Source organism: Pleurodeles waltl, chromosome 4_1 (genome assembly GCF_031143425.1).
Source record: "Pleurodeles waltl isolate 20211129_DDA chromosome 4_1, aPleWal1.hap1.20221129, whole genome shotgun sequence".
NCBI lineage: Eukaryota > Metazoa > Chordata > Amphibia > Caudata > Salamandridae > Pleurodeles > Pleurodeles waltl.
Window position 1 is genome coordinate 778,321,912 of NC_090442.1, and position 24,204 is coordinate 778,346,115.

Consider the following 24,204-nt stretch of genomic DNA (forward strand, 5'->3'; position numbering starts at 1 on the left):
ATTGTGCTTATAACCCCAATCTGGAGGTCTCAAGTGTGGTTTCCAGTTCTTCTGGAACTTTCTTGGGATTCTCTAATCCGACTCCCCTTGTTTCCCTCGCTTCTTCTCAGTCCGAATGGTATACCTCATCAGATGGTCCTGGAAGGTTCTCTATCCTTGATGGTGTGGCGGATTTCCGGGGACGCTGGTCGGTCCCAGGACTTTCGCAACAGGCTGAGGAATTACTATCCAAAGCATGGGCCCTCAGCACTTGTAAGCGTTACAGATCTGCGTGGGAACGATGGTCCCGTTGGTGTTTGCGAAGGGGTTTTAATCCCGTAGAAACAGATATAGTTCATGTCCTTAACTTCTTTGCCGACCTTGCTTCCAAAGGTCTTGCATATTGTTCTATTAATACTTATCGATCCGCTATTTCAGCTGGACATGTAGTGGTCGATGGTTTCCATGTGGGTGAACATAAACTGGTGTGTCGTCTTCTTTGGGGTATAAGACTCTCTTTACCTCCGGAACCCCGGTACTCTTCCCATTGGGATGTTAATCAAGTTTTGAACCTCTTCCTATCTTGGCAACATAATCACTATCTTTCCAGAAAGCTACTTTCAGCTAAGTTAGCCATGCTACTTTGTTTGGTATCTTGTAGAAGGGTCTCTGATGTCCGTGCTCTAGACATTTCCCATAGGTCCTTTTCTCCATCAGGAGTCTCGTTTACATTAGGTAGACGTACAAAAACGAATACCAGGGTTATCTCTTATCCGTCTTTTCCTGACGCTCCGAAACTATGCGCGGTACAATGCCTTAAAGCTTACGAGGACATGTCCTCTGAACTCCGTCCTCCTGGTGAAGATCAACTCCTTATTTCATTACGTAAACCTCATAGAGCTGTTTCTTCTCCTACCATTGCTCGCTGGGTTTGTTGGGTCATGCAGGAAGCGGGCATTGATCTTTCCCTTTTTGGTGCACATTCTAATCGTGGAGCTATGGCCTCTAAGGCATTCCACTTAGGTGCTCGTCTGGAGGGCATCATGAATGCAGCAGACTGGTCATCAGATTCTACCTTTAAAAGGTTCTATTTCAAACCAGTCCTGAAAATAGCACAGTTGGTTGTCAACGAGCTTTAAACTAGCATAATCCTCGCCTCCGGTCCTGACATAGAATGAAAAATGTCATAGCTATCGTAACGAAAAGTTTCAATTCTATTAAGGACTCAGAGGCGAGGATTATCCCACCCTGCTCACCTTTATAATACTACAATTTTTAAGTAAGCTCACCCCGTATTTAGTAAGTAAATGTTATCTTGTATTTTACATTTCTCATGTTTATTAATATACTGCATTTAAAAAAAAAATATATATATATATATATATATATATATATATATATATATATAAAATTAAAGTGACAACCGGATGTGTTTGCAGAATGAGCGCTTTCTTTAATCTGTTTCATTCTTCCTAGGATCTGATACAACAAAACAAGATGCTTCATGATCGTTCTTGACTGGCTGGCGCTTCGAAAGAGGAAGATGGGACACAAAGAAAGGACTATGTTATGGACTGCCTACTGTTCGTTGGTTGACCCTGTACTAATTTTTCCCAACTGTTCATGGGACTTGTAGTTGTGAATTGGTTTCTTGGCTGCTCATGAAATAAAGTGGAGAAAGCAAGGCACAATCCTCGCCTCTGAGTCCTTAATCAAATTGAAACTTTCTGTTATGATAGCTAGGAAATTTTTCATTGTATGGACAATTAAAGGAAGTGAACAACAAACCTATATATTTCTACAAATTGTCTCAACAATTTGGTCAATGGTACACTTCTTGGTTGTCCTCATCGAAAGTTATGCTGTGCAGCATTTTTTAATATCTATATTTCTGTTTCTTTTTAGGCCATAATGTTCTGTTGCTATCAAGTTATATTTAGAGCCTCATTTACTCTATGGCAGGTGGCCCGCCGTCCGTCAGGGTGGCAGAGGTCATCTCCTCAGCCACTCTATACAGCCTTTATATTTTGAGATCTGCCCTTTCCCTGCATAGATTTCTGTGCCTGCGTCATGGAAACTCCTCTGAAAGCACTGAAAATATGGTGAGCACTCACAATTATTCAGGAGGAAGCTTATCACACACTTTTCAGTTTTGAAAAACAAAAGATAAACACCCATGACAGAATGAGAGTTTTTCCGCAGGGTAAAGGGGAGGGGGGGTGGTACTTTTTCTATTGTTTTCAGTTTGAGAGTGCAAGTATTTCCCTGGTTGTCCTAAACTACAACAACAAGAATACATCAGACTGTCCTCTTTAAATAAGTTGGACCATCTGGTGTACCTATTCCAATTATCCCAACTCCATTTTGTCAGTCAGTGTATGGTTTCTGACAACAGAGCAGTGGTGACACAGCCGTCAGAAAACTGATGGTCTTCCCAACTCGAAATAGAGTGGATGGACTAGTAGTCTGGCAGACATGATACTCCACCACATTTGTGCCCTCTCCGCCAAACTCTAAATCAGACCATTTATTTTGATCAATGGCCCTCGTTTTAATCGTTGAAACCTGGCAATATTGGTCCAGTGGCATTAGACAAATGCTTGAAATTTACTCTGTGTATCTGATGGTGTGACAATGCACATCAATGATGCAATGACCTGCCAACGCTTTTGCACTATCATTTCACACTTACCTGATCATGAGAGTAAGGTACTCCCAGGAACCTTTGGAATCCTTGGTGTGTAGGCAAAAATGTTCCATTGGCACCATAACCCAAGTGCCATTTGCCCACCATTGCAGTGGAATAACCATGGGCCTGGAGAACCTCTGCGATGGTGATCTCACTAAGTGGAAGGCCTCCCCGAGATCCAGGGTAGAAGACACCAGGGTATGCTCCGGAGCGTGTCTGGAACCTGCCAGTGAGTAAGGCAGCCCTGGAATAGAAAGATATGATTTGCAGTATGTGCAGTATCTTTATTTTGTGGGGTGGCATCTGATCAGATAGACAGGACACAAAACAGAATAGCTGATCAAGACCAGTAAAGCCACATAGAAATGGCAATAACACATAAAAGGATCAAACCTGAAGCTGGTAAAGTGGCTTGGATACCTTATTGGAATAGTTAGACATGCCACATGGCAGTCAATTAATTATCTTTCTTATAATGTGCATGTCTGCCTTCTGGGGAAAAATGACCTTTGACCTTTACCCTAAGTTTGACTGCTTGTCCCTCTGCAGATATTTAAGTACTGTCAACATAATACACACAATGGCGTTGACCTTGCTTATGGGAGTGGGAATGTACAGTAAGCTGCGCTGGACTAGGTCTTGTCAGTGGATCCAAATATAACTATCTTTTGAAGGAACTGCTCAAATGGGACATAGCAGGTTGAGGTTAATGGTTGTGGACCTGCACGTGTAGGAAGATACTCTGTTAATTCTGGATGCGTTTGTGAGAACCATCCTTAAACTTCTCAGATGAAGGGACAGACTTTCCTGACTCTGGCTTGCAGATGTGCGAATGGCTTGCGGATGTGGGAATCCTAACTGCTAAATACATCTCACAGAGGCACCCTTCTGAACCTGGCAGCACGTGCAGCAACACAACCTGCTGATTAATGCATGCAGATTCAGAAACCTTCCAAAAACGATGCCACAGATGTAGCAAAAGTCCTTTGGAGTCCGGCCTAAAACCGATCCTCCTATGCTTGGTCTTCTTTCGTAGGAACAGACTCACCAGAAGTGCAGGCCAACTGAGCCCAAATCAAATGGCACAGGAGTAAATTCATAGTTTTAGAGAAGTACCCAAATTCAGATGAGTGAAAACTCAAACTAAAAGCATGAACAAGTCAAAATAATGTTATCATCCAGCAACAAGACTGTTCTCTTGTGTGTTTCGCTTGTTTGCATCTGACATCTGATTGTTTAGAACTGTCACGAACTAAATTACACATATCACACCATCCTTATTCTCACTATCGATCAACTATCAAGCTTTTTCACTAGCACCCACACTCTGGAGCTCCTCACAGTACGCACCAATTTTACATGAAATTTAAAGTAAGTGAAATAGAACTCAGAGCCACAGTGTGCAGGATTTTCGTTATTATTTAATGCATTTAACATGTTACTTCATAAGGAATGTTTAACAAATGCCCCTCCACTTGACTAAAAGAAAAAAAAGGTACCCTCACTCCAAATGTAATTATTAATAATTGACTATGTGTCATATCTCTTCCCCTGACAGGTACAAAAAAACAGTCTGAAAAAAGTCCTTTCACTTTCTCTAAAATTAGTGAGCATTACAAATCACACATCACACGTAGACATGCCAACAGATAATTCACAGGGCAACCAGCAAAGGCTCCAGAACTAATAACGGAAGTAATCCCTCCATGTTTGAGCTACTTATTTAAGAACAATCTCTTGTTTCCAGGCCTGTAGATGCAGAAGAAGAAGCAGACCGAAATATGAGTTCATGCCTAAGAGGTATGCACTAGGACAATGGAATCGAGTAGCGACATGCAGTGGGGTATTCATGTCAACATTTACATGTAAATACTGGCATCTCTGCTTCAAGCACATTCAATATCCTCAAAACACTTAGTTCATCCTTAAATTCAGGAGCTGTTTATCAAAACTTATTAAAAGTTTGAAGACTACTGTGCCTAAGTACAGGAGCAATGGCGTGCCAGGTTGCCTTTGGCTGGTGATCCCTAAATTTAAGAGGAGTAGCAAGGGAATGTAGGTGTTCCACAGAGATGGCTCCATTGTAGATTACTTACTACTGCACCTTCGTCAAATGTCTGCTCTTGTGACATTGCGAAGAGCTACAGGAATGTCTTTTTGGCCAGGTCCCTCCTGTTCTGATTGTCTGCTGCTCATTACATTCTTGAATTATTTATTTTTTGTTTGCCTGTACCAAGAAGCAATGTAATTAATGCCAGAATTATGCACATATAAAAAATCGATTCCAAATGATGCAAAACATTTAAAGTAATTAGTAGCTAGCAGGCAGACTGGCCACACTAGGCAGCCTTCAGCGGCTATGTTAGACCGTCAGCAAAAGAAACTCTTAAGATTTAGAATTGATTCATGTGGGACGGAGTGGTTACTTAATGTCCCAACTGAAGAAACTGACCCTGCAATTACTGAATAGTTCATGTTCTTTTGGAAATTGAAGAGATTTGAATGTTGTCTCAGTTGGCAGCTGTTAAACAAAGACTGAGCCAGGAGGATCCGAATGGATGTGTCCCTCGGTTATAGTATTTAAACCAGATACAGTGAAGACTCACCAAACCATGGAGCAGAGTAACAGTGGCACCGATTCCGTGGACTGAAAATCTAATGGTTGTGTTACTGTTCAGGATGCAGTAGCACCCCGTTAACCCCTGATGAAGTGAATGCCTTCCTGTGACAAGTTCTGACTCTTGCTGACAACCCCTAGTGAGTGAAGCTGTGTTAGCAATTTGGGCAGCTGTGCTGAAAGCTGATGTTCAAATATTGCTGATTACCCTGTAATGAAGTTAAACATTGGGCTTACTGAATGCAGTGAGCGTAGTGTATTTTGGCATCAGAGCTTCTGGAGTCCATGTCATTATGGACTGTGCATGTAATATAGTGACGTCACAAAGACACAGACAAAAGACAGCCATACTGGATTGGGGAATGGCTGACGTGATCGCAGACCAGTTGTGCATCGATGTGCGTCAATTTATGTGGACGATATGAAGCCTTTCTTTCAAAACACTGGCTGACTAACCCATGATTTATTATATACACATAGTAAAAGGCAAGGCTTCCGGTCTCAAAGTGATTTGGGAAATGTCTACACTTGTTCCATTAGTAGAAAAGGAGCTGATGGGGTGGCCAGATTATTCACAGTCAAAACGACAGTTGTTCATTTTAATTACTTAGGTATGCACATTTCAGATGACCCCCTACAATGCTGGAACCTTTACTCAGCCCACTTTTGCAAAGCATCAAGAAAACCATCGATTCTTGGAGCAAACTTCGTCTACCAATTATGGGAGGTGTGCTTTATTTAAAATGACAACATTGCTCCAATTATTGTGTGAACTTTAAAATTACCCTATGCCATCCTCTCAACCTTCATTACTACACTACAATCCTTTCTGACACATTACCTGTGGGCGGATAAGTCACCAAGGGTTCCCTATGATAAGTGTGTCCGATTGCCATCTGAGTTGGTAATTGCGAGCTTAAAATGCAGTATTGTGTGGCTCGGTTCTTCCCTTTCAATGGATGGCTTTTTGAAGATTGGGTGGACTCTGCAGTGAGACTCTATATTGAAACCTTTGGCAATGTTTGTCTACTATCCCAATTGTAGAGTAAAAACACACCAATCACTGCCTCAGATTACCAAAATAGCGAGGGAATGCTGGCACCAGGCTCTGCAGGTGACTGGGTCACAGAGGCAGCTGATTAAGGTGACACCGTAATGGCGCAGGCCCTGGATGTCCATAGTGGCTCAAATGGAGGGATTTCAGGTCTGTGACATGACCGGGATCTCAAAACTCAGGGGTGTTTGGGTATCCACAGTTACCTCAAATCCTTTGAACCTAGCAACGAAAATCGAACATCAAAAACTGCAATTCATTTGTTATTTACAATTAAGATGTGCCTTATATAGATGACCAAAGCATCAGGTCAGGCAGCTTTCAGTAGGGTTTTCCAAACACATCCATAAAATGTCCACCCAGGAGCTGAAAACATGGCTGTATCCATCAGGACTGCCCCAAGCTTGCTCCACTGAGGCAAGAGCTCAAGACACCTCATTGAAGAACATTACATCACGAGGCAGTCACAGTCTGTTAGCCCAACTACCTTTTCTATTATTAATGGACTGCATCTTTACCTTCGAATCCATACAGCCCTCTGTTGCCTTTTGGTTAGGCTCTCACTACACAAATACTCCTTATATACCTGTTAAAAATGCTACACTGGACGACCGAGATGCTGTGGTGGTTGACAGTTTAAACTCTTAACTGTACAAATAACTTTCACAAGTCTTCGCGTAAGCCACCTGAAACCTGCACAAAATTCAGTAAACGTGGTAGTTTATGACTTATAAAGCACACATGTTGAGTCTAGGCACGCTTTTAGCCAATACAATTCTCTACTTTCAAACTATATGCATAGCGAGTGCATCAAAAACTCTCTTTAGGTAGCCAGAAAAATACTTCAAGTATAAACCCATCCATATTTCACCAAGAGATATTCCTGCATCGAGAAGAGAAAGAACAGACAACATAGAAATAACTGTGTGCTGCCTGACTGATGGATTTTCCCAGACAATTAATTAATAGCAACCACCCTAAACAGAGCAGTGAGGGGAAGGTTAAAACCCCCTCTCAAATAGTCCCCTTGAACCAGACAGAAGGTAACCGACAAGACGTACTATGAAACTGCACAAGTTCCATACCAGAACTGACTACTGCCACAGCCTCCCCTAATTGCTCTCCCACATGACCTGCATGTGACGTGGAAGGGTTTCCCTATAAAGCAGTTTTTGGGATGCCAAATACAGTATGGTTTTGGTGTACTGCAGTTTTTTTTTTTTTTTTTATTCTCAATTTGATTAATCTCTTTATGCAGATCAAATGTTAAAAAAACATCCTCACTGCTGATTTCTCAAATGCACTTCTATGAGAGAGCTTTATAAGGTGCAGGTCCAAAGGGGACACGTAATTTAACAATAATGTGTCTCCAAGCAAGATAAATAATGTGCCTGTGACAATTAAAACAAGTGCCTGTGTCACACTAATATTACAGGTGTGTTCCTACCAGTTTCAAATTTTAGGTCCACCAAAGACGAAACAATCAACTTACAACTAAAAGATTCACTCTATAAAGGAGGTCATGTTATCAGCAGCGGCTGCCACAGATATCAAGGGGAGGAGAGGTGGGGTATGATGGGGAAGGGGTATGAATTACATTTAAAAAAAAAAAAACTTACTGTTCGTCGCTGCCGTTGTCCTCTCCTGCCACCTCGCTTGCCCTACTTTCATGTTCTGATGTCACAGCGTTCACTGGAACCCCAGAAAAGGCTCCCCAGCAATCCTGGCACTGCTTACATGCTAAACACTGCATGTAAGCAGCGTCAGGATTGGTCTGAGCGGCAGTCACTGCCGCACAGACACAACCCTGGGGCCAGTGCAGTTTCTCCAGTCGGGCTGTGTACACAGCTAGGCTGGAGAAACCTAGGTACACACATGTGTTTGGACGGCCGTCTTAGGCCGACCAAACACACATGTGCACTTACTGCACACAATTCCTCATACCCCCTCCCACCTCCTGTGGTCTAGCCCTGTCCCTTCCTGTACCTCCTGGATGAGCCAGCAGTAGAAAAATAAAAAGATATTCAAATATCTTTTTATTTTTCTGCTGCTGGCTCTTAGCCAGTAGGGTGACACACCTCCACCATTGCGGAGTAGCCCCCTTGCATGTTATGACAGTATTGTTAAGAGCGACCTCAGTATTATTTTCATAAAGCCTTACTTAGAAGTTGGAGTATGTGCCTAAAACCAGCCGGTGCCCTATCATCCAGCCTCACAGTTGCCCCATCTCATTTAGAAGTAGAGGAACCCAGGGTTTCCAATGGCAGAGTTGTCAGAGACCCTTGACCTGACTGCCCATTCACCACTAGACCACCATTGTGAAGGTTCCCTACCCTCTTTAGGGCTGGTGAGCGTCAATGAGGACCTCCATGCAAGACATCCTTAAATGGGCCTGGTATACATAGAGAAAACCTTATGCATGTCAGCATTATTGGGTTTTTCCTTAACAGAAAGAGAAAGTCCCTCTTTTTGTAGGGGCATTTGAAAATCAAAAACAAATGATGAATGAAAACATGGGCCTGTTCATACTAGTATTCCCAAAGTGCCTCTTCTGGCCTGCGGACAAATTGAAGTCACACAGATCAGGCAAGCAGGAATCTCTAACTACAATGGGGGTTTCTCCCCCAGTGGAGAAGAAGGCACGCAGCCTCTGTTACCTAATGCACTAGTTGGCAGGCGGGCTCCAAGCCATGGCCATACTCCAGTCTTCACTCTCCTGACAAGAAGGTATCAAACCCAGATTCATCAAACCTATTGACATTTTCCAAGGCTATGCAAACAAGTTTATTTGTGAGACATTTTTCTATTGACATCAGATAAATATTTTACACGTTACTGATGAAGTATTAGTAGTAAGTTGCTATTTTGCTTAGCAGTTGCTAAAGGGTATTTTTGCCTGTCCAGGAGAATAAGACAGCATAATTTCAGTAGAGGTGAAGAGATATGCTCGAGATTTTTTTCATTTGGCCCTGAAGGTGACACTTACTGTAAACTTTGTAGCGTGTGATTGATGTACAAATTAAGCACTTATCCATGTACTGAATCTATGAGACCTCTGGCTATCAGATCCCTTTGGAGGGTGAGCAGCATAGAGTTAAATCAACATGACCAGCCCTCTTCAGAAACAAGTCCTGAAATGTTCCAGTTCTACACTTTAACAAGACATTCAGATTTCCTCAGTCCAACAAAGAATTGAATCAGATTAAGGAGTTCACTGTACACAAGATAAGTCCATCGTGTTTTCATAATTAGGACGGAATTGGTATTATATCTTTTATATATATATTTTTGATATTTTGTTTAATGCACCCGTTGTCAAATATGACTTACACTGAGCTTAAGAAGAGGCTAGGAAATTGGTTATAGTATGTCTGAGTGAACATTGGGATGGAGCAATAACTATATACAGAAACAGCACCTACAGAAAGGAAGGCCAAGCTTTTAGCTTCTTGGGGTGTAGTAGACCCCAAAAGTACAAAGTCAGAGAATAGGATGGTTATTCAAAAGGTAGCAGGTTATGCTATACAGAAACATGACCATATTAAATTGCTTATAATCCACAGACAATTACTGGGTCGTTTTTCGTTCTTTTTTTATTAGATGGTCAGCAAAGATATTCTTATTACCTACACAGACCTTAGACTGACTGTTTCTTAGAACTGACTAAGCTTTTGCTGTACAAAATACAAGAATAAGCTAAAAGACAATGTGAAAAAAAATACCATCAATATCTGGTGCCCAATTCCTAAGATTTGCTGCCTGGAAAACCAGGTTATGATGCCTGTTAAAAGACATTTAATTGCCTAAGGGGATGCACATTTTTTTAATTAAAAAATTGTAAACTATTACAATGCTATTGCTTAAAACAGCTAAACATAAACACGTTGCCATGATTAATACCCAATACGGAATAGTTTTAATTTCAGGTAGCTTGATGCCTTTAAACGTCGTATGTCTGACCACCGAAGGTAACTGCTCATGTGAAATTCAAACTATGGATTGTACAAATCATTGCTGCAATCAATATAATTGTCTACTGAACTCATAACTGATTGAGAAACCTTTACAGTTTGAATGTTTACACATCTTGCGCTTTACAACCTTCCCTTTACAGGGATAATGTGGACATGCTTACGAGAATATCTTGCACACACAAAACAAGCCCAGAACAGATTGAAGCTAACATTCACCCCCTTGACAATCGTGCACACATTTAGGAAAGTAATGCGGAGCCATTATTAAGAGGAGTGTGCTTGTAGTAATGAGAGGTGAGCTGGAGAGTCAACGGCACATACCTGGAAGGAGTACACACTGATCCGCTGGTATAGAAATCAGTGAACCTCAGTCCTCGAGCTGCTAACTGGTCCAGGTTTGGGGTCAAGGAGGAAGGGTGACCGTAACAACCCAGATCACCGTAGCCCAAATCGTCGGCAAAAATCAACACAATATTTGGTGGCCTAGATGTGGAGGACGCCAGCACCAGACTCAAGCAGAGGAGAACTTGCTGAGCTGCCATCGCAGCCACTGTCGCATGTACAACAGGGCAGGTTACACTAGAGAGGAATCAATAAGTGCACTGTGATTATGGCACTCTTGGTAATCGCTGATAGCGGAGAAACACAAGGCGACCTTTGTTCTTCTATGATTATAAAAGAGAAACGCTCTGCAAAAAATGTGAAAGCCCTGGAAGGGATGTGCTGGACAGGTCTTGGTAGACAGACTGCATGAGATGGCTTTGGATCATGGGGCATCAGGTGCTCCGCTTCAGAGACACAGCCTGGAAGAAAGAACAAGAGTTGTCACTGAAAATGTATGTGTACAAGACATTAAATCGTTCGTAACATTTTTTATTACATTTCATGAGGTTTGCGGGAACGGTACACATTAGTAGACGAGCAAGTATGAAATACAGGACAAAATAGACAAAATTAATGTTGCCAAGTTATGAAAAGTGTGTTGAGCAACTTCTGAAGTGCAGTGGGATCAAAATCTCCACGTATGTCACTCTACAGAAATTGTACGGCTATTCAGAGAAAACGGTGAGCTGCACAGCTGAGTTCACAATCTGAGTATTATAGTTATTATTATGTTCAATAGGTACAAGGCCCATTGAGACGTCCTAGTTCTGTGAGATTCTGTGAAATGTTATTAACATTATGGTCCTCATTACGACCCTGGTGGTCTTTTGACCACTAGGGCCACAGTGGCAGTTTTGCCGCCAACAATTATGGAGTGTGGCAGGTTGGCCTATGCCAACCCGCCACATCCCCACTCATACCGTAAGGGAAGTCGGACCCACCGGGCCAGAGATGAGCATCCCCGACCCGGCAGTCCACAGAAGACCGGCAGCAGTATTAGGAGCCAGCGGAAAGACTACAAGTGACAGGGAATTTCTTCCCTGTCACCGGCAGACGACTCCCCCACTCCCCCAGCAAGCAAAATACCCCCCCTCCATACCAGAACCCCCAGCCCGCTTCCCCCCTTTTGGTACAGCAACCCCTCCTCGCATACATGCACACACACACACACACACACACACACACACAGACACCCACATGCACTCCGCATACACCCATTCACCAACACTGACATACGCACATTAATTCACATGCATCCACACACACATACACTTCAACATTCATACAAGCTTACACTTCTTCATACACGCATACACATGCATACACTTCAACATTCATACACGCATTCAACCATGCATGCACACATGCATACACACATGCATTCACACATACATTCACACAAGCAGACAACACCCACTCACACAAAACATCTCCCACCCCCCTCTCCTGTCGGATGCCCTACTTACATTGTCTGGCGAGGAGGTCGTCCGGCAGGAAACGGGCGCTTCCACCGCCAGCAGCGCCCTGTCATCAGGACATCGCCAGGCATAGTAATGCTCATAATACGGCTGGCGGAGTCCTTCTGGCGGGGCAGGGCCGGTGGTGGAACCTTCCATACACCTCCACCCACCAGCACGACTGCTGCTCAATTTATGCCCAAATTGTGGTGGAAATCCAGCAGTACTCGTACTATGGGGGGCGGAAGACCATCAGTACTGGCGGTCTTCTGGCGCCGGGGGCTTTGGCGGGCTTGGTAAAAGACCACCTAAGTCATAATGAGGGCCTATGTCTCTTAAATTTCATTATACGATTTGTGTGGGCAACATTCATAGCCAGGGCCACTAGAATTATGCCATATTGTAGCGATTTCCACACAATTATGGATTTTCTGCATTTCATTTGCCACATAATCCATCTGCAGCTGCATAATCTGCAAATTGCAGCAAAAAAAATGTTTCCAGTTCAAATAGTTCAAACATTACTAAAAGCGGGGCAACGAGTGTTGTCACACAGTGAAATACCTTTCACAAAGGTTGCCTAGTCACCTTTCTGTTGTTTGTTTCTGTACATGGGCATCAAACTGGTACGGAGGTGAAACCTTTGCCCAGAAAGTGTTAACATGAGTAAAAATGGCAAAGTAATGAGGTAATACTAAGACAAGATGTTTCACGTTACAACCTGTGATTTTCATTTTCTTGCCTCATGATTTATCTAACCCTGGTCTTCCCCGGCCCCATATTTCCAGTGGCCATGTTCATAAAAAAAACAGTATAAATTATATCATTAGTTTCATGGTTATTCCCTGAAGTGATGTGTTTGCAGAGATTTCTTAAAACTGTAGTTAAGCAGACAGAAGACTGCTTACTACCAAAGTCAGATAGTAACAAAACGTAGACCTCAGCGCAATACAACAGCATCCAGATTTTAACAAATCACCTAATGAAAGAAATAGTGAAAGAATGTAAATTTGTAATGCAAAAATGGATTGCAGATTTTCCTTTAACTGAGGAGAAACTGTGACCCTATCCCACATATAAGTTGCAGCCACCGAAAAGGACTTTCCATATGCTAGTGCTTTAGAAATTCAAAAAAAAAAAAAATCACTAAAAGCGGTAAATCATCTGACTTCAAAGACCTACCACAACTACATATCCTAGGAGCAACCACTAAAAACAATGCAGCAATAGCATAAACCTCTAAATTGTACTCGTCTTTTAGCTGGAAGCCAGTGAAGGGTCCGGTGAGTGTTAGATACCATGCCAAATTTACCAGGGTTAAATAATGACCTAAATGCAATATGATGGATGAGCGGAAGCATACATAGCGATCTGGTTGGAAGTGCTAAATAGCAGGCACTGGCGTAATCCAGATGCGTGTTAATGGCAGAATTAGCTAACAGGGCTCTCAAAGTACTGGGAGTGAAAAGGAAGAGTTTACAAAGGCCTTTATGCTAAAGACAATAATCTGCAAATGCTGCATTGAATTGTAGCATCATCTTAAGGACTGTATCAATAAGAAAAAAAACTGAACTCTAGAATTTCTCAGCGGGGACTGGAGAGAGTCCGAGGTTAACCAGCCACAGTGAAGAGCCACGGAGGCTATCTATTCCAAGAATCATGACCTCGGTCTTAGATCCATTTAATCTTAAGGAGTTGCAGTTCATCCAATGTAGAACTGCTAATAGGCAATTCGACATATCTACACATATCTCCTAGACTGATTTATCAAGTCTTAGGATAAGATGGTTCATAGAGCTAATGTTCCCATAGGGTGTAGGGTTTAGGGCTTGGCCTCCTATTGGTGGCTAGGGTTCTCATTGGTTGTACGATTTAGGGTTTGGCTCCCTATTGGTTCATACTGCTTGCAATTTAATAACATTTCTACTTGTCCATAGAGCAGGCTGTTTCTTAAACCTAGTTGTCCTGTAAAAATATCTATTTGTCCCTTTGGTGCCATGCAGTGCAGCAAACAAATATGGCAGCAATCTCATTATGTAAGAGCTCAGAGAATAGCCTCTCTAATTATGCCAGGGCTAACATTAAATTATGCTTGAATACTAGCAATTTCAAACCCTACTATAGCAATTTCCTTATTTTGCCACCTTTCCGCAGATCTACATACTGTGGCTGGAGAAAGCAGCAAGCAAGATTTCCAGGGCTGGAATGCCTCTGAGTCTGTGCAAACCTACTAACTTGAATGTTTTAAGGATTATCAAAAGCTCTTCTCTAATCTTTTCCCATACTGAGAAAGGTTAGAAATTTACTTCTAAAAACGGCAGAAGTAGAAGTTCTTACAGGGTTGGGAAGAAGGTGGTTGGATGGAAAGTGAACTTGTAATAGATTTTTGCATGAGCAAACTCACACATGCTTTTTTGCTCATGCTAAAATACAGTTCACAAATATTTCTAGGAGTAGGATTTCCAGGTCTACTTCTCTAAATTCTTGTTTCACGAAAGCCACTAATTCAGAACATATACCACGGATGGACTTTTGTGACTTTCTTTAAGAATTTGGCCCCTAATTAACCAAGAAATTTTGTTTTTATTAAAATTCTATTTCCCTCTCTATCGATCGTCTGGCTTTACTGAGAGTGACAGAATTCTGCTCTTCCATTAGGGATATTTACACACAAAGTATTTATGTTCACTGCCAGGAACTACTGTGGCAATGTATACTTTTTGAGACCTAAAAACCTTTTTTTTGCTTTTTACCAGTGTTTATTACAACGGAAAGGACCTGGCAGTTCCAAAAATAATAGTGTTACAAAAGCAATATTAAAACAAGACACACATTGACAAAACCAAAATACTGACAACCAGTGTCGGATCCGTTCACTTTACCAGTGCTCGTTTATTTTTATGTTTGCCATAATCTTGTTGAAAATGGTAACACCGATTTTCCATTATGAAACTGTTTTCGAAATACTGGCATACATCAGCACATATTACTAAATGATACTTTAACAAAATAGTACCTAAAATTTCACAGTAATTTAGCAAAACATTTTTTTCCTACTTATATTATCTTTCTGAACATTTTATTTTGAAAGCAAAGAATCATCAATCTTGCTTACAAGCATCAGCAAACATCTGCATCTAATCGGAGATCATTCTAGGAGCATTACACATAGCCTCATATTGTTAAACTTTTCAACTGTGTGTTCACTTTTGTTTACTGGAACCACTATCAGCAGTGCAATGTGACCTTACAATGTTTATTTAGAGTGCTCACCCTAATAATAAAGACTGCATTAATGATCCATAAATACAAGTTCGAACAGTATGAACATTCAAATACAAATATTACCTCAATTACAGACAGTTTCCTTCCCTATAAACTGGGAGCCAAAAGGTTTGTGCTGCAGGGGATTGGGCCTACGTGTCCCAAGGACGAAATAAACACAAAAACTTGTTGTTCTTGACCCCAAACAATATGTCCTGGGTGTCATCTTCCAATCTGTTCCTAGGGCCAGGGTTCCAATTGTGCCAAGGGTTTAGAGCTTGAACTCCTTTGGTACATACGGCTAGGGTTCCCATTTGCTGTAGTGTTCAGGGTTTGGCCTCCCACCGATTCCTATAGAGTTCGTATTGGCCCTAGAGCTTATGGTTTGGATTGTGATTGGCTTCAGGGGCTAGGGTTCCCATTGGCCCGAGTCACCTTATTACAAGGGATATTTAAACCTAGGGATTAGGGTGTTCAGTTAAAGGGTACTGTCTGTTTGGGCCTGGAAATGGCCTATGGACCAGAAATACTGCATCACAGTCATAGGACGTTCAGGTAAGCAACCAGACAGTTACACAATCTTCATCAGTTACTAGTCCCTAAATACTACCTACACCAAATGCATACCCCTCCTTAACATTTACTGAGTGACCATAACTGCTCCTAAACCATTCCCATCAACCACATATACTATTCAAATGCAAAACAAACCACTACACCTACACCACACAACCTATCAAAAACACACCAACTCTAAAATCAGAACTCAAAGTACTAACAAACACAATTTCATTTGCCAAAAGTAAACTAAAACTCAAGGGAAGGCGTAAATGTACGATCACTAGGCTACCTGAAAGCACCTTCCCCCAGAACCTTCAAAACCACATTCAAACCACCAGGCAACACAGTAGTTTCATCACTACCCTCCACAAAGCCAACACACACATCAAGCTCCGGAATTCTCTACCCAAACAACCTCAACCCTAAACTGCAGCAAGAAAACCCCCAACTCTCCCAAAACAAAAATCCCATATGCCCTTGTTTCTTCCCCTTACTACATCACTCCATTGCCTTAAACCACTTTCATACGCAGGGGAAAGAAACAAGACAATTACAATGCTTACACTTAAATGCAAGAGCCATGAACAAAAAAAAGAAAAAAAGATTAAATAAATCGCTTCAACATTCTTGACCTACTCTATGGAATTAAATGTTGTGTTAACAGTGGCCTGTGTTCACTCAACGTTACAGTGTAGTCTACTTGTGATTGCTTTAGACAGTTACTGATCTTTCTTGAATATTAACACCCAGATTCTTGCCCGGCTCCATGCCGCCTTTTCAAATTGTATCCTTGTTGTACTCCTTTCTCTCCTCCTGTTTCTTTGAAGTCAATAGTGTGTGATTAACCTCCCCTAGATCCGGCAAAATCAAGAATAACTGCTCGTCCTCCAACAAGATTGATTAGCCTAAAATGTAAAGACTTCGTATGCTTTAGGTTATTTAATGTGTACTGCCACTCAATACTTTCAAGCAGACTAGATGAACTCTGTTTTTGATTTTTTTGTTCTTTCTTTTCTTCTGTTACAAATGCTCTTATTGATTGAGTCACATACTTGGTAATACTGTTGCCATGATTATAAGAAGTGGACAGTGCTCACTTGCAATTCTGCACCTACTGTATCCATTGTCCTAAAATCAACATAAAAATTACCAGCAAGCCATCAGGATCACCTTCATACCCGGCATCGCCAAACATCTTAAAAGATATCCTTTGCATAACCAGTGCATGGGAGGTAGAAGACCTCAACACAGGGTTTGATAAGAATACTCAAAACGACAACCAACTTTGAAGCCTTCAAACTCCAACAAATTGTTTCCAGCCCATATCACTCCACTCTAGATGTCACAGCTGCATCCTACAAAGACACAGCTAGACACATTCCCTACACGCTGTAGAACAGAACAACATCATCACCTTCAAGATCAACACAATGACCAATGACAACACTTTAAAGACCCCAGAAACCACCAACAACAAACGCTCACACAGGCAATGGGGAAAACCAGACATCAACAAACTTAACTCCCATCTTGAAAGAACCCAAATAAACATGCAACCAAAAGACATACACACATTTTATATAACTGGATCTCCTCTGCACTGGGCAAATAGATACCAATAAACACCTCACCCAAGGTTGACCACAAAAAGACCACCATGTGGATCAATAACAACATCAAACAAATTATAATACAAATCAACTTACTACAATACAATTGGAAAAAAGCAAAAACTGAAAGACAACAAACTCACCACGCCATTATAAGAGAGTCATCAGAACCACAAGAAGGCAACACTGCTCCACATGCATAACTGAAGCAGACTGCACTTTAAAAATAATTTCATGAGATTCTAGCAGAATTCAAAAATTCAGAGAGCCAAAACACAGAAACACCACACTTGCAAGTCTTCCGTTATAAAATCTCACATTTGCTTGCTTTAATAAGAACAGAAAAGATGAAAGATTACAGCTAAATGTGCCAGTTACAATGTGAACAGAAATGTGCCCAGAACTATTTGGGTATTTAACTCTACTAAAGAAAAGTTAAAAAAGGGGACTAAGCAACAACTAAAACTACATGGGATCATGGAGGCGCTGCTAGCTGTGTGATTTATGGAGAATTTTTAGTCCTTTTTTACTTACGAGTATCATGAAATAACACTGAAGGAAAACTATTTAACCGGTTCTGTACCGCGGACGTAACGGTTACGTCCTGCGGCACAGTGCTGCTGTGCCGAGGACGTAACTGTTACGTCCTCGGCACACAGCTCAGAGGAAGCGCTCTCGCTCCCACTGTGTGCGTCCCCCCAAAGGCAGGGATGGAAGGGGAAGCCCTTCCCCTTCCACCCCCGCCAGCCCCACCCCCCATAATGACGTCAGCGCGCGAACGGGCGCTGACTTCATTACAGGGTGCCGGTCGCGCAGGAAGCCATTTGCTTCCTGTGCGCGAACGGAGGCAGAGGTGAGTTTCTTCCCGGTAGGTGGGGGGTTTGAAAGAAAGAGGCACAGAGTGAAAGGAAAGGGTTTTCCTTTCCCCCGGTGTCTCTTTGAGCATTCCTGCTGCCCGATCGCATTGCAATCGGGCAGCAGGAATGCCCACTAGACACCAGGGATTTTTTTTTTATGTTGATGTGTTTGTTGAGTGTCGGGGAGCGGCCCCTTGGGCAAGGGTCGCTCCCCTTTTGGAGGCAAGTTATAAACGGCCATTTCTGCCCCTCTTGGGGGCAGATTGGACTACTATTTTAGGCTGATTTGCCCCCAAGGGGGGCAGAAACCACTGGAACGCCAGGGATGTTTTTATTTTTGTTTATTTATGTGGGGTGGTGCCCCCTTGGGCAAGGGGCGCCCCCCCCCAAGTGGGCATATAACTGTTGGCCTTTTCTGCAAAGCCACTTAGGTACCAGGGATTGTGTGTTTAGTGGATGGGGGGGCGGCCCCTTGGGCAAGGGTCGCTCCCCTTTGAGGGGCATGTCTTTTAGGGCCATTTCTGCCCCCCCTTGGGGGCAGATCAGACTATTATTTTTAGGCTGATCTGCCCCCAAGGGGGGCAGAAACCACAGGAACGCCAGGGATGTTTTTTTATTTGTTTATTTATGTGGGGGGCGTCCCCTTGGGCAAGGGGCGCCCCCCCAAGGGGGGCATTGACCTGTTGGCCATTTCTGCCCCCCTTGGGGGCAGATGGGCCTATTTTTTTTAGGCCCGGCAGAAGCCACTTAGACACCAGGGATAGTGTGTGTGTGTGTGTGTGTTAGTGAATGGGGGGGGCCCTTCGGCAAGGGTCGCCCCCCCCTTTGGGGGCACATGTACCAAGGCCATTTCTGCACCCCATGGGGACAGATCGGCCTATTATCTTTAGGCTGATATGCCCCCAAGGGGGGCAGAAACCACAGGAACGCCAGGGATGTTTTTTTTTATTTGTTTATTAATGTGGGGGGCGTCCCCTTGGGCAAGGGGCGCCCCCCCAAGGGGGGCATTGACCTGTTGGCCATTTCTGCCCCCCTCGGGGACAGATCGGCCTATTATCTTTAGGCTGATCTGCCCCCAAGGCGGGCAGAAACCACTAGAACGCCAGGGATTTTTTTTCATATGTTTATTTTTGTGGGGGGGTGTCCCCTTGGGCAAGGGGCACCCCCCCGAGGGGGGCATTGACCTGTTGGACATTTCTGGCAGATGGGCCTATTTTTTTAAGCCGATCTGCCCCCAAGGGGGACAGAAGCCACTTAGACACCAGGGATAGTGTGTGTGTGTGTGTGTTAGTGGATGGGGGGGGGCCCTTGGGCAAAGGTCGCCCCCCCCCTTTGGGGGCACATGTACCAAGGCCATTTCTGCACCCCTTGGGGACAGATCAGCCTATTATTTTTAGACTGATCTGCCCCCAAGGGGGGCAGAAACCACTAGAACGCCATGGATTTTTTTAATGTTTATTTTTGTGGGGGGCATTGACCTGTTGGCCATTTCTGCCCCCCTTGGGGGCAGAAGCCACTTAGGCACCAGGGATAGTGTGTGTGTGTTTTTTTTGTTTGGGGGCTGTCTCCTTGGGCAAGGGTCGCTCCCCACTACTAAAGGTATTTTCTACCCTCCTTGGGGCAGATAGGCCTATTTTTATAGTAGGCCCATCTGCCCCCAGGGCAGAATTCACTTAGGCACCAATTTCTAAATGTTTGATGGTGGGGTGTTTGTCAACTGATGAAGTATTTGCATTTGTGATAAAAAATGTTTTCCTACTTTTTGTTCTAGTTCAAAGCTTTTGCTTTATTTGCTGTGGCTCCTTACGGTTTTGGCTGTGGTTGACCTGCGGTTTGCATAGTTGCATGTTTTAGGTAAGTAAAAACAATTTACTCCAAAGGAGTATTGTTGCCATGCATGAATGACATGTTTGTAGGGGGTGTACTAAATGTAGGATTGTGTGTGAAATTGTCCTTAGATTTGTGCACAATGATATTTGTTTTGTCTTATTTCTAATTTTCTTTCTCTCTTTTTAGTGGGATATCATTGGTGATTGCTGTGTCTGTGCAGAGTAGTTGCTGGTGATTCAAGCTTTTTCAGGCAAGTGAGCGGTATAGTTTTTGAGTTTATAACTCTTACTAATAAAGCTACACTTTATTACTTATCTTACACAGTGCTGGTTGTTGGTGGTGAATTTGTCCAGTTAATTTTAGTAGGAAAGATCATGGCTAGCCGCAGGATGACCGCTCAGCAGGTGGTTGGTATGCTTTTTGAGTCATTGTCTGATCATGATTATGAGACGGACTCTGCATCTGAGGCAGAGGAGGAAGTGAGAGATTCTGGCAGTGATGTTTCTGTTGGAGAGGAATGTTCTGATGCGGAAGCCACACTCGGTGCAGATGAAGGGCCGGTTTTAGAGGAGGACACTGATGTGCCATTAGTGCAGCAACCTGGGGCTGAAAGGTTTCCCGTTATAAGACCTGATCTCTGGGTTGCCCCAAACATGGAGCAGCCAGAGTTGCCTGCCTTTACTGGTCTCCTGGTGTGTAGCGCCAATAAAGAGAACTTTTTGCCTGTCAATTTCTTTGAGTTATTCATGGATGATGTGTTTTTGGAAGAGATTGTTGAGCAGACTAATTTGTATGCGGAGCAGCATTTGAGGGACAACGCTGCTAGACTTAGGCCACACTCTAGGGCTGCCCAGTGGATTCCCACAAATTTTGAGGAGATAAAAAAGTTTTGGGGTTTGACTTTTTTGATGGGGTTGATAAGGAAGCGGTCACTGGCTTCTTATTGGTCTACTAGTCCCTTGATGGCAACAGCTATATTTCCTGCGACCACGAGTCGTAATCAGTATTTGCTTCTTCTTAGGATGCTGCATTTTGTTGACAATGCATTAGCCTTGCCACAAGATCACCCTGATTCTGACCGTCTTTTTAAGATTAGGCCTGTCCTTGATCATTTTGTAGATCGGTTTTCGGAGGTCTATGTTCCAGGCAAAGAGATAAGTGTGGACGAGTCTTTGGTCCTCTTCAAGGGTCGTTTTGTTTTTAGGCAGTACATTCCTAGCAAAAGGGCACAATATGGAATTAAATTGTATATGCTGTCTGAAAGTAGTACAGGATATGTGTATAGTTTCTGTGTCTACACTGGTAGGGATTCCAATATTGACCCCCCTGGTTGTCCTCCCACTTTTGGAGCCACTGAGAAAATTGTGTGGGATCTTGGTAGACGACTGTTCAACAAAGGTCACCATTTGTAAGTAGATAACTTCTACACTGGAGTGCAGTTGTTCAAGGAATTGTTTAAAGTGGACACTGTTGCTTGTGGCACAATTCGTTGTAACCGGAAAGGCTATCCAAGGGAGCTTGTTTGTAAAAAACTTGAGAGGGGACAGTGCTGTGCCTTGCGGAATGATGAGCTGCTAGCTTTGAAATTTTCAGACACAAGGGATGTCTACATGCTAAGTACTATCCATGATGAGAGTACTTCCCCCATGACTGTTTGGTGCCAGGTTGCTGAAGTGCGCAAACCTGTGTGCATTTTAGATTATAATAAGCACATGGGAGGTGTAGATAGAGTTGATCAGAGGTTGGAACCTTATACTGCTATTCGTAAGTCTTACGTTTGGTATAAGAAGTTAGCAATTCACCTCTTCCACTTAGCAACCTTTAATTCTTTTATTGTGTTTAAGGATAGGTCTCCAGAGTCGAAGATGACATTTGAGAAATTTCAGGAGTCAGTGATAGAGAGCCTTATTGTGGTGGAACAGGCCAGAGTTCCTAGAGAAGCAGTGGTGGAGGATGTGGCTAGATTGAAAGATCGCCACTTTGCGGAGCACATTCCTCCCACACCCAAAAAAGACTTTCCAGCTAAGAAATGTAGAGTGTGTTTTCGAAGAGGTATCTGGTGGGAGACTCAAATGTACTGCCCAGATTGTCCTTCAAAGCCTGGGCTGTGTGTGGGTGGTTGTTTTAAGAATTACCACACCCAGAAGAATTACTGGGAACAACCATGAGTGTAAACTCATGTCTGTTTTGTATTTTCATGTGTTCAGTTTCATGGTTAGCATTTCTGTCATGTACTTAGTTAAAGCTTTTGTGTTTGTAGTTTTGTAATTATTTCTACTTAGTTAGGGGTTCCTCTGGGTAAAAAAAAAAAAAAGGTTCCATTGTGTGTGGAGTGGGGCTTGGCTGAGGGTGTACATATTTACTTGCTGTTGGCTACTGCAACACACTGCCAGCCAAACACCAGTCCACACACTACCATCAGCTGGTGTGATTGTTGTATCAGGCATGTGGGCGTATGTAAGTGTTGAGATGTGAGTGTTGTAATGTGCTGGGCCCGTGGCTGGCGGTGTGAATGGTCTTGTGCGTGTCATGTATGAAAGGTGTGTGAATGGACTGTAAAGCGGTTGGTGCCTTTTCGCGGCTTTACAGCTCACGAGCTGTAAGTCATTGGTTCAGTTTTTTGCCTTTCAGTTATCAACAGTGCATTTCATTTTTGTGAAATCTCTTGTTAATAAAATGTTATCCACTGAACCATCACTCACCCTCGTGCCAAATCCAACCAGTATGTGTGGTAAAAATGACAAAACCTGCTCCGCTGTAATCAGGCGTCGCAGCACACCTGTGACACGCTAGGTGCCTCGGGTGGGACCCCGATGATGAAGCATGCCACCAACTTGGTTGGTGGGTGAGGGGTCTTTTTCACATAACCTAAGTGCGTTTCTTTTCACAATTTTAGTGTTTGGCACATCACAGGCGTATGTGGACACATCAAAATGATATATTACAAAACTACCTGTGTTTGGGGGGGAGCGGGAAACTATGTTTTTGGTCATGGGTGCGGCCTTCATCTAGGGAAACCTACCAAACCCAGACATGTTTTAAAACTAGACACCCCAAGGAGTCCAGGGAGGTGTGGCTTGCATGGCTCCCCAACATTTTCTTACCCAGACTCCTCTGTAAACCTCACAATTTGCTTAAAAAAGCATATTTTCCTGACTTTCATTTGTACGATCACCGCTCCAGCACAAAATTCCTACTCCCAGTGTTCCCCTCAGTCTCCCAAGTAAAATGACACCTCACTTATGTGGGTCCCCAAAGCAGAGTCAGCCTAAAGATGTATAAAAGAAGAATATGTCCTTATAAACTCGCTGTGCTATCCCCTCTATCTCTACAAGTTTTGGGCCTTATTCTGTTGCAGGCACCTGGCCCACCCACACAAGTGAGGTATCATTTTTACCGGGAGACTTGGGGGAACGCTGGGTGGAAGGAAATTTGTGGCTCCTCTCAGATTACAGAACTTTCTGTCACTGAAATGTGAGGAAAATGTGTTTTTTTTAGCCAAATTTTGAGGTTTGCAAAGGATTCTGGGTAACAGAACCTGGTCAGAGCCCCACAAGTCACCCCATCTTGGATTCCCCTAGGTCTCTAGTTTTAAAAAATGGAAAGGTTTGGTAGGTTTCCCTAGGTGCCCGCTGAGCTAGAGGCCAAAATCTACAGGTAGGCACTTTGCAAAAAACGCCTCTGTTTTCTGTCAAAAAATGGGATGTGTGCACGTTGTGCTTTGGGGCATTTCCCGTCGCCGGCGCTAGGCCTACCCACACAAGTGAGGTATCATTTTTATCGGGAGACTTGGGGGAACGCTGGGTGGAAGGAAATTTGTGGCTCCTCTCAGATTCCAGAACTTTCTGTCACCGAAATGACAGGAAAAAGTGTTTTTTTAGCCAAATTTTGAGGTTTGCAAAGGTTTCTGGGTAACAGAACCTGGTCA

At 43.1% G+C, this 24,204-nt stretch overlaps 1 protein-coding gene across 3 annotated transcripts in view; it reads right to left on the reverse strand.

The window, feature by feature from the left end:
• LOC138288162 (arylsulfatase A-like) overlaps nucleotides 1–24,204 on the reverse strand; it is a 234,653-nt gene that overhangs the window by 140,162 nt on the left and 70,287 nt on the right. For all 3 annotated transcript variants that reach the window (XM_069229471.1, XM_069229470.1, XM_069229469.1), the window contains 2 exons: nucleotides 10,635–11,116; nucleotides 2,672–2,912 (listed from right to left, as the gene is read on the reverse strand). In XM_069229471.1, the coding sequence (XP_069085572.1) occupies nucleotides 2,672–2,912; nucleotides 10,635–10,855 (462 nt within the window). In that variant the 5' untranslated portion in view covers nucleotides 10,856–11,116. The remainder of the gene's footprint in view (nucleotides 1–2,671; nucleotides 2,913–10,634; nucleotides 11,117–24,204) is intronic.